Source organism: Vidua macroura, chromosome 1 (genome assembly GCF_024509145.1).
Source record: "Vidua macroura isolate BioBank_ID:100142 chromosome 1, ASM2450914v1, whole genome shotgun sequence".
Taxonomy (NCBI): domain Eukaryota; kingdom Metazoa; phylum Chordata; class Aves; order Passeriformes; family Viduidae; genus Vidua; species Vidua macroura.
The window spans coordinates 20134465-20146144 of NC_071571.1; the positions used below are offsets into that span (position 1 = coordinate 20134465).

The 11680-nt window shown below is 35.6% G+C and overlaps 1 protein-coding gene across 1 annotated transcript in view; it reads right to left on the reverse strand.

Moving 5' to 3' along the window:
* Window positions 1-622: 622 nt before the first annotated feature.
* LOC128815344 (macrophage mannose receptor 1-like) overlaps window positions 623-11680 on the reverse strand; it is a 33887-nt gene continuing 22829 nt past the window's right edge. The window contains exons 21-30 of the mRNA XM_053992025.1: window positions 10766-10871; window positions 9786-9982; window positions 8179-8281; window positions 7298-7530; window positions 5995-6160; window positions 4462-4614; window positions 2864-2980; window positions 2434-2601; window positions 1346-1381; window positions 623-953 (exon numbers count right to left, since the gene is read on the reverse strand). Of these exons, the coding sequence (XP_053848000.1) occupies window positions 754-953; window positions 1346-1381; window positions 2434-2601; window positions 2864-2980; window positions 4462-4614; window positions 5995-6160; window positions 7298-7530; window positions 8179-8281; window positions 9786-9982; window positions 10766-10871 (1479 nt within the window). The 3' untranslated portion in view covers window positions 623-753. The remainder of the gene's footprint in view (window positions 954-1345; window positions 1382-2433; window positions 2602-2863; window positions 2981-4461; window positions 4615-5994; window positions 6161-7297; window positions 7531-8178; window positions 8282-9785; window positions 9983-10765; window positions 10872-11680) is intronic.

An 11680-nucleotide genomic window follows, 5' to 3' on the forward strand; every position in this document is an offset into this window, starting at 1 on the left:
TCATTACTGAAATAAAACCCAGTGGAAAGATCATCTCCTGCTTTATCTTTATTATTAATCTGAACTGCAGAAAAATAGAGGTATTTGCAGAATACTAGAATAGTGCAAGGCCATAGGAAATGGTGTAATTCAAAAATTCAGACTGGTAAAATTAAATGAGCCTCCTCAATTTTTTCACAATTTTCTTTTTTTTTTTTTTTTTTTTTTTTTTAAGAAATAATACTTAATGCACAGATGCAGGCATCATAACAGTTTTTACATGAATGAAAAGATAGTATCATAAACTATGAAGCTGAAAACCTGAAATGAGCAGTGTTTCATAGGTTGGACTTGATGATCTCAAAGGTCTTTCCAGCCTAGTTAATTCTGTGATTCTGTGATTCCCATCATAGCCTAGATACCACTGAAGTAACACACAGGGAAAAATAATTTAAAGTAATGAATAATGACTTCCCATGTGTGTAAAAAGGGAAAATTATTACACTAAGCTAAATAAAGTAATTTTCACATCATAAATATCTGTCAGACTTTCCCCATAACATCTCTGGAGCCATCTTTTCAGCCATGCCCATTTATATAAAAAACACATATACACTCCCCAGACTAAACAACACTTTGGAAGGAATTTTGAAAGATGTATGTGTATTTGAGAAGAAGACCATTGTCTGGGTAGGAAAACACAAACCTGGGGTAAGATTTCACTGATTTATACCCTGGTTTTTGGTAATTGAATCACATGGGCATTTGGTCAGACTACATGTCTAAATGTGTGTCTTTTACTTGAATATCCACAGTTGCTTCTGATCCACTCATTCTGGTTGAAATATGTGGCAAGTTTTGTCTTTTCCTCCTCAACCAGAAATAAATTATACTTCCAGCTCCAACTATAGAAAGGGCTAGAAGAACAAACAGCCAAATGATGCCAGCAGAAAGTACTTTCTCCATTTTCTTTTCTGTAAAGATATACAATGAAATAACCTCTGAGGTTAAGAAATTCCAGAATCTAGTAATAAATGAGACTTCTATAACAAGAAAGCAAAAAAAATTAATATGCATGTAAATTTTCAGTTCAACATGTGCTTTGGGTTTTTTGGGTTTTTTTTACTAATACCAAACAAAATGGAATTAAATGTGATCAAAGCCCAATATTAAAAATATAAACATAAAAGTAAATCAATTTTTACTTCAGGATAACCTCTATATCCTATATTGAGTTACAGAGTAAAACTTTAAGGTCTTTTTATTTTCAAACTCTCTCAAAACAAATACTGTGAAATTATGTAATTATATTCCTGTTTTATTTTAGCATGCTCTTATTATTCTACTTAAGAGAAAGTATGCTTACCTGTGTTTTCTGTTGACATTTCTTTGTTTTCGGGAGCTTTTGAAATGAAAAAAAAAAGTTTATTCTGAATGCTTAAAAAAATTAAAAAAAAAAAAAAAAAGTAATTTCAAAGTTCCTAAGTACCAGTATTTCTGACAATTCCCCCTGAATTCATGTGTTGGTGACAACCACTCTTCCAGATGGATGGAACTAAGCATGTGTAAAACTCTAGCAGGATGATTGGGTCTTTCATCCTAAGGGCATCTGACTTCCTCAGTCATGATACCCAAAACAACATGTAGAGACAGATTTCTGTTATTTCAAAAATGTTTATTTCTGAGAATCTCCCCACAGTATCCTTAGTCATTTTAAGGTGTTTCCTGAAAGGAGGTCTTGAGTGTTATCAGTGCATCATGAGCATTTTACTTGAGCTGAAAAGACTTTTCTATTGATGTAGCCCCTTCTGTGAGAGACAACCATTCCATGTGGATGTGGTTCCTATGGCAATTGCTCTTCCTGAATTTAGCAGGTACAAAGGTGAACAGAAATATGAAGTTTAACCAAACAAAATGTCTGTGTTCTGCACTACTTTGATTTAATCTCAGTTGGTAATCTAATTTATGCATTTTCTTACAGATGATAATTTTTCTATCAGGATACTACCAGTATTTTATAAATCATGATTCTATCATATTGTAAAGAGTGCCACAAGAATGTTTGCCATGGTATTCCTGTAATCCATCAGATCAGTGGTCAGTGAGGAAAGGAATCACCAATTCCAGCATTTATACAAGGCAGTTTGCATTGCACTCATCAGAACAAGATTTTGTTTGAGATTACATTCAGCTATAATTAGACAAAATGTTGCTTTTGAGCTTAACTTTCAGCTAAACTCAGGGGCCTGAAGTATTTATGATGGCTGCTCAGAGGAAGTAGGGGAGATTCAGCCTTTTGAGAAGGCAGTTGGAAGCCATATGGGGCTTCTCAGAATTCAGGCAGCCATTAGAGTCAATTGGTTTTGCACACAGAGTATTTTACATTTCTGTGTTGTACACTGAAAATACATTATTAGACATTATTAGCCTTAACATACTAAAAACACTACTTACTTTTAATTTTTTTACAGATATATCCTTTTTTGAAAGAACAGAGGTTGGCATTCCAGGAGCCAGACAATGCACATAGCTCTCCACAGTCTTTAAGCCTTTGGTTTGATGGTTCTCCCAATTGCCAGTTGACAAAATCCATTGCAGATTTATCTGTCCATACCCACTGTCCTAATGTTAAAAATTAACATTTATGTATAAAATACATGGGTCTAGACAAATAGAATGAGTTGTAATGGAGAAAACAAAAATGTATAACATGAATAGCTAGTTAAATGTTTCAAATATAATTTTAAGCACATTTAGGCATATTTTGAAATAAACTTTGTGTAATTTATATATATATAGATGTACTTTCAAGTGTACAAAGTTGATTTCTTTTTAACATAACGTGTAATTTCATTTGATAGGGCAACATGATAAAAGATATTACCTCTGTCACTTTTCTTTAGCCCTACCCAAAAGTTCAGTGATTTTCCATGGAGTATCTTAACGGTTTCTGACAGAAACTTTGTTTCACTATAGTCTCCTACTGATACCAAATCAGCACCTGAAAAAATATTAAGGAGCACATCACAGTGGGTCATTTTCTTAGAGCTCAAGTCAATAAACACATAAAAGATATGCAAAAGTATATAAAAGACACCAACTCTTCTATATTGTTCACTAGTCTTATCGTGGGTATCATATCACTGTATGGTATTTTTTTCAGCATCACTGTGTGTTGTATGGATGCAAATCTGCACAAAGATATGGATTTTCTGAAATTTTCTGGATTTTTTTTAGTCTTTGCTATTTTAGAGAAGAAAAATTGCTCTCCTGCAATACTTTTTGGACAGGCCTGACCACATCCCAGATTGTGGTGTTAGTAAGCTGAAACAGGTACATGTGATGTAGTCACCACCATGCCTCTTGCCACTACAGCTCTGTCCCTCATTGGTGGCTGGGCAGCAGTTTTGGCAGTGCCTGATGATAACAGGTTAGGTAGGATGTGTCAGCAGATGGAGGTTGCAGTCCAGAAGACGTCCAGAAGTTGATTTATAGTTGTCATATGCCTTGGCATTGCAAATACACAAAGCTGTGTTGGGAACACAAGGAAATGACCACTTTCCTGGCCTGGCCAGTGGGAAACAAGCAGGCAAAAGTGTAGGAATTTAGAACACAGAGCAGTGTCCAATTTTAACCTCTCATCCTGGTTATTAGTGTAATGTTTACTTTTTGTAGTAGTTATGTGATTTATCTTTCTACAAAACCACTCCAGGAATTGTTGTACAGCTGTTGTTGTACAGCTGTTGAGCAAAATGACTTTACAAAGCTTTTTTTCTGTTTACTCAGTTACAGGTCAATGTTTTCAGATATATGAGGAAGTGCCTTTAGAAATGCATAGGATGTTTCTTATTATTACTCACACTGAAATATGTGTTGCATTGCACCAGCTCTCAGAAATTTGGAGCAAAGTGTCTTTTCCTTCCCTGATGAAGGTACTGCTCTTCTTTTCATGGGGGCAGCATGGGGCTGTTCCAGAGCAGGTGAGCACACCCAACCAGTGTGTTTTACTGGTTCATGAAATATAAACAGCTCCTCCATCTCATTTGTTGTCCAGCCACTGAGATCCACTTAATGAACTGTGTTGTGGAACTAACACAACTATCCTATGACTTTGTGTCTCCCAGATTGTGCTGCATGTGGAGTCCCTTTTGCTTGGGGAAGAGCAAGCCAATCCTGCAGCCTGTGCCTTAGTGGGTCTGTAAAAGTGTTTATTTCTCTACCTTTTTTTTTTTTTTGCCATAAAACTAGTAGGAATTTAATGTTTGGTTTTTGAGGTACTCATATTTCACCTGATATTTCAGATATGAGATGCTGCTGCCTCTGACAAAGGTTATGTTTATTGTGTAAAAGCATGCTCAGAAAATCAACCGAAAAAAGCATTAAATGTGAAGTTTTAAAGCAATTTGAGGTTTACTTAGCAATATTATCCATTATTTTATGTATTTAATTACATCATCAATCTTTCTAAGACTAAACACTTACCTAGTTGGGCACATTCCTCATGAGCTTGAGACCAACTTCTTTTCTTGGAGGCCTCAAAGTAATAGCAGTGGCCAGAGAAAGGTATCCAAGATTTGTGTCCTCTTGATTCAGGGCATTTTCCAGGAAGTTGTGGGGGTTCAGTAGGGGCCATTACTGATAAGAGATCAGGTAGTTGGAGTCCAGCTATTTTATATTACTTATTTTTCCCATTATACTAGTACGACAAAACTAAATTACTATGTTAGGTTTGTAATCTTAGAGGAAATGAGGCCTTTTCTAAGAAGAGCTTTAATATGGTTCTGACTTTCTGTTTGAGACAATATTTTCCTTCATATTTATCTATCAATGTGACTTGACCGTATCAAAACCTTATAAAACCTTAGAGTAGAAACTGTGATTGTGAATGAAAGTGTTGGTATAACTAAGCACAGCTTGCAGGACTTTTTATTAAACTGCATCCTGAATACATTCCATAGTGACTGATATAATAGGAAGATATTGGATGGGTAGATAAATGCAGATGGTATGTAAATTATGTATTCTGCCAAGTTACCTTTTCTTCCTGTAAGTCCTCTACAGTCTGTTGCTTTCCCCCAAGGAATACTTACCTCTCAAATGAGATTTCCAACATCATAAAGTGAAAAGAGACATTATATATGATTTTTGAGGGGTTTTTGTCATATTAAAACATCTTAGAACATAATATGCCATGTGATTTAAATTTGCTAATGATTCAAGATCTTCCATAAAATTGAAAAATTCAAGAATATAGCTAAATTTTGAAATAATATTTATACTTATTTCCATATAAAATAAATCACAAGATTGTGATTGGAAGGCTTTCCAAGGGGTTATTTACTTCATCTTTGTGCTCACAGGTGACATGAAGCTGATCTATTGTTTTTGACAGATATTAGTCCTGTCTGTTCTTAGCAAGCTGTAGTGATGGTGATTTGCTGATCTCTCCAGAGTATTTATTAAAGACTTTTGTACAGATAAAATTAGAAGGTTTTCCTTGCTGTATTTAAATCTGTTACCCCTTTCCAACTCATATCAGATACATAGAAAAATTAAATTCCATCCTGTAAGACTCATTTTTTAATATTTAGTATTGATAGTATGGTTTCTTGTAGTCTTTGGTTTCTTAGTCTTTTGTCCAACTCCAATCTTTTCTTTAAATTATTGTTATCTCATGATCTGAAAACCCAAGTTGACAGAGAAGCTTTTCAAACTTTGGTACCCCAAACTGGATACAGAATTTCCTATAATGCCTAATAAAAACAGAACTTATAGCAAGTGAATTACTTTTCCTAATAGGATGAATAGTTTAAAAAGTGAATATTCAATCCTTTGGTTCTTAGGCTTTTGGTAATTACTATGAATCAATTAACTTTTGGAAAGAATTCATGTCAGTATTTAGAACTAGTTAGGTAATCCTGTCTTCCTGTATACTGGTGTATTAATGAAGTATTTTTCCAGTGGCTTATTGCACTTCACAGCCTCTAGTCAAGATGCATGCATGGAGTTACTCACCATCTGATTTTTTACAGACAGAAAAGAATTTTTCCTCGCAAGAAGCTGTCTTCCAGGTGCCATCAGTGTCTAGGTAGACACATGCTAGTGTCTGCTTTGGTTCTCCACTGGCCCACTTGCTGTAAACTAAACTCCACCTGTCAATCCATTGATACTTGCCATTGGTCTGGAAAGAAAATCTATATGGTAATTTCACATTTGCTTACAGTGACACAGCTACTATACAGGATCCTCAAGAGGACTCTCACATAACCTCTGTAGAATCATCTGCTTACTAGTGCCTCTTCTTAGCTTGTAAGTGCTAACTGACTAAACTGACTAAAATATAGTGTCTGTCATCCACAAATGTGAATGCCTCCAAAAAATATCTAACATTAATTCAGAACATTAATTCTTTCAAGCATTAGGAAATGGGAGGGGAAAAAAGGGGGGAGCATGAGAAAAGACATAAAACTAGGAGTCAGATAAGATACCATGCTGGTATGACCACCCAAACATCTGCATGGAGAATGGGAGTGTGTGTGGGAGTGCTCTTAAGCAGCTCTGATCACCATTGCTTTTGTTGTAATTGTCGTGACTGTGATTCATGATGAAGAGCGTAGCATGTCAAAACACACCTACCATCCAAATGTTCACCTTCTCCTGTCATACAACTGATGTAGACATCTCACAAACAGAAAGGATTATTTTTCCATAATATTCTAACTTCTAATGGGAGCAGTTACACCAATTGCATTTTCAAATTAAAAAAAAAAAATACAGCCATGGTCAATATGTACCATATAATATAGCCCCTTTACTAGTATTTACCCCAATTTCTGCTCACCGCTCTAGTTTGGTATTGCTACCATAAATAAGAACACTCTAGTAAAATGTGTGAACATAAACACACACATAAAAATCATTCCCCCTCAGGTGTCAGGTATGTGACCTCTGATACCTTGTCACTGATCACTGAAGTACATAAACACATGGCAGGAGGGCAGGATGTACATTGTGCCTGGAATCACTTTTAGATTAAAATCAACTCAAAATGTAGGAAATTTTAAAATTTATATCCAAGATACTTTAAACTACTCCAAACAACACACTACGCTGTTTTACAGGAACATTTCCTTGTGCTAAAGGAAATCTCTACTGTATGAGTCTTATTTGAATAGTTCCAGTGGCTGTTACATTGATCTAACATGCTGTTTTCAGCACTACACTGGCAGCAATCCCAATGGGCATCAAGATGAGAGCATAAAGGAAAATCAGGTTCTGTGTCAGCCTGACTGTGTGTATGCAATGCCTTTGTTCTTACCATGTTGCTGTTAAGACCAATCCACAGAGGTTCTCCACATTCCTCTGCAAGTAGGAACAACAGTGCTTGGCTATATGGGTCTAAAATGCTGGCCAGTTCTGAGGCATTGTTGTTGCAGTTTTGGTGTGCTTCCTCCCAATTCATTTTGGAATGGGTGACAGAATAGCTAATCCCACTAGAAGGGTCAAAAGCAAAGTCCAGCACTGTTGCTGGTGATTTAAAAAGTTCAGGATCTGTAGGAAAAGGGAAAAAAAGTCCCATGAGCAGTTAAATCTGGAGTCACATATTTGACTTGAGCAATTGAGTAACATCATTATTTACAAACCTAATATAAAATTACTAATGGAATGGCTCTTCTTAGCTGTTTATAATTAAATATATCTTCAAAACAACAGTTCTGATAAAAGAAATATATTTTCAACCTCTAACAATTTTGAATCAGTAAATGCACAGTATTTTACATTGCAGAGGTGAATTTACTCCATCATTCAAAAATAACACACCTGTCCTGCCTGCCTTTAAAATACTCTTTGCAGCATAATGACTATCAGGTTTATATGGGTAAGTGTTAATCTTAATACTTTTGATACCCTATAGATCATTATGAATATATGTAATTAAAATGGTTTTGGGCTTCATCTGTTAAATTACACCTTTAAAAATAAAATCATTTTCTTTTTCTATATTCTGCTATGTTTTCTGAAAAACATTGCTAAGTAACACTGGGAGGCAGGATGGCCCTTAGATTTTACTGATCCTTTACCTAAAAACCAAAACAAAATGAAACAAAACCAAAACTAAACTCAAATAAGGTATGTTAAACAAGAAAATTTGTTTAATCCTTATGTTATAATTTTCAAGATTAACAATACAGAGCTCACCACTATCCTTCTGGCATATATACCCTCTGTACTTAAAACACTCCTCATTATTCCATTTTCCTGTGTCATCAGCAGGACCTCTCTTCAGAGAAACACAGTCAAACTGTTGGAAATAAGGAAAAGAATATATATGCATATTAGAAGTTATAAAACAGAGTACTATAACTGAATAGTTTCAGGTTTGGATTTTTTTTTAGTACTGATGATGTAGGGTGTGTTACAACTCTAGAAATACCTTTTATTCATCCTTCTCTGTCCTTCCTGACCTCCCTTGTGGTGGCCAATTCCCCTGTCGTACCCTCTTCAGCTCAGCCTGCTTGTTCATTTAGTTATTTTCCAGGAGAAATAGTTTAAAAGATGTTATTCTTTTCAAGAAATTTCTTCCACATTCTCTATCCCAACTAATGAGTGACTATCAGTAAGGTTTTGAATAAGAATGAAATGGAAGTAGTGCTTTGTATTTCACTTGCAAAGACAGCTATAAATAGTGCTGATTCTTGACAAAATCACCTAGATTGCAGTCCTTGGCAGAGCTCTCATCAGCTCTAGTTATTAGAATTTCTCTTTCAGCTACACGAGATCAGTTTAAGAAGCTGAAATGTCAAGTTTATTACAAGCTGCAATCTCCTCTGCTAAGCTCTTCCATGGAGTAATTGTTGGGCCTTTGAAAAGGATCCTCTGAAGGAGAGAGCTGTTAGTGTCTTGAAGGTGAAGGAGAAAAGTAGGATGTACCTTTACCCTTTTGTTTTTTTTTTTCCCTGCTTGGTATTTCCGAATGTTATTAGAGTTGCAGTGGAGCTATGGTTTGTGCAGTGTCATTTATGTGTTCCTGCATGCCTTGACCAATGTTTACGTGGGAAAGAGCAACATGAATTGTCTCAGGTGTATATTAAGCTGGTTGTCCAGATCCCTGACTTCTCTAAAGGTATGGATACAAAAACTATGGGAGAATGGACAATTAGTGGAATGACATATTGTAAAGGGCAAATTTGGAAAGCAAGATATAGAAATAAATAGAAGTTAGGCAATGTGGGTGTGCAAATCAATCTGTATTCGTATGGTTATGTAGAATCCTATTTTATTTACAGCATTATGAGGTTTAATTTAAGTGCTAGCAGTGAGAGGGTTTGATGGGCTTAGAAAGTAGTTGACATCTACTGGCCCTTAGTAATTCAATTACAATTTTAAAAAGGGAAAAAGTTAAAATGCTGAACTCTTTCCTCTTGCATCCTCTTCTCCTTCCTTCACAGACATGAAAGTAATTGTGTGTTGACTTATAAAATTCCAATGTTGCATTTATATTCTCTGAAAAATTAACAATTTACTATGAAAAAGAAAGCTTTATTCAATAACCAATCTTTTATTCAATCTGTCCATTGCTGCAATTTTGCCAAATACTTAGACAAAATTACAACAATGCCATTTTATGCTCTGAAATAGCTAGAATACCCAAACATTGAAAGGTTTTCTGTCTAGTCCCAGTGTAAAGATAGATGACCAAACAATGGAGAAGGCTGGGGCAAGGTCTGTAGTGAAGTGAGCTGCTTACTGGGAGTGGCATTGCTCCTCAGATTTAAACTTGATGGTAAACACTAACTAATATTTACCTGTTGCCGATTTAGGCCGTCTTCTGGATGCAGACTGTCATACAAAATAGGTTCTACAAGTTTTGGGGAACCTTTAGCCCAGTTTGTATATGAGACAGCACTTCCGTCCGACCAAACAAAGTTGAGTTCACTGAGCATATCATTCAAGCCAATCCAAAGATCATTTGAAACATCCTTCAAATGGTAAGTGAGAAAAGCTAGAATTAAAAGCCAATAGAGGAGAAAATTAATGTGTCATGTGATCAGTCAAAACATCAACTCATAAACAAATACTTAACTGTTTTTTCTCATTAAAGTCTTATAAAAACATCTTAATTGTATTTGATCAGAAATTTACCTGAGTTCATTATTTCAAGGTTATGCCAAGACCTTGCCCATGAAAAATCTCAAAGAGTCAAAGTATTTGGGAACAATGAAGCAAGATTGGAAAGAGGAAAAAAAAAAAAAAGCCTGTCTGACCACCATGATATCTAAAGAGTTCACTTATTTCAGCAGTCAGGATGAGCCACTTGACTGATGGAAATATGTACAGCTGCAAATGGAAGCCAGGAAACACAGCAAAGTGACAATACGCCTTTCTCTGACATTCTACTAAATTAAGTTGCAGAATTTAGGCAGAGGTATAGAAGCATATCCCATTCTATTTCTGGCAAAAACAGACCATGCATTCTGGTTTTTTCTCTGTGCCTAAAGCTATAAATGCCAGATTAAGATTTTTAATTTCATCCTAATTCATGCCTATAAATAATGTAAGACACTTTGCATGTAACATGAGGAAGCAATCCTTAGCATCACTAGCATGCCCCAAACAGATTGTTCAGTTCTAAAAACATTTCATGCCATGGCCATATAATCATAATTTGAATATACAGATTATAAAAAGCATATATTTACATACTGACACTTGCCTTCTTTGCAGGAAATGTCCACTGTATAAAGAGAAAAGGCTCTCTGTTACCTAAGGGGCTGTTGCACTATACCTTGAACTTGTTCATTAGGTATGCTTGCCAAGTTTCCTCCAAGGCTCATGCATACTCTTCTCCCAGTACTCCAGTAATCATAGCCAGAGCCAAAAAATTTGTAACACTAGGGAAAAATAAGTATAGACTGTTAGAGTGACCGGACAAAGAATTTAAGTATGAATTACACTAGTTTAAGTAAAAATCAGCCTAATTCACACCCCAAAAATATTTATTCAGTTAATTTGGATCTGTAGCCAAGTCAAAACCATTTACAAGTTTTAAATTTGCTCTCTGTCTTCCTGCAAGGTATTGAGAAAGTTACAACAAAACTCAAATAGCTATTTACAAACCACAGTAGGAGTCTGATGAGAAACTAATGTTTTAACTAACTCAGAGATTTTGAGAAGCCATACACCACCACAAGTAAAAGTGCTAAATAACTCTGTAGGAAATACCCAGCCCAGGTGTGGAATTGCTGGAACTTCCTGAAAACCCTTTTTGACCTAGTGTCTGTGGTCAGTGTATTCTTGTGTCTATTCAGCCTTCTTCATTATACAGCTCTCTTATTAATGGAAGAGTATGACTAATTTCTTAAAAACGGTGTAGCCGTCACATTACCAATACATATTCACCCTCAAATGTTCTGATAATTACCAGTGTGCCTCATGTGCCCTCTCCATGTTTGCAGCTCACCCTCTGCTCTGTGTCATGCCAGTAGCACAGTCAGAGAATTATCTTGCAAGGTTTGTGGAAAATAATAATTTTGATTACTGTAACCTGGCATCAACTCACCTGGTGTGATATCTGTGGGTGCCTTCATAACAATGTTGTATATATTAGAAAAGAGAACCCTTGCTTATTAAGCACATCAAGTTTGTCCCTTTTGGGAAGAGGCAAGCATTGCATTGAAGCCTGCTCAGAAAAACTTTGCCT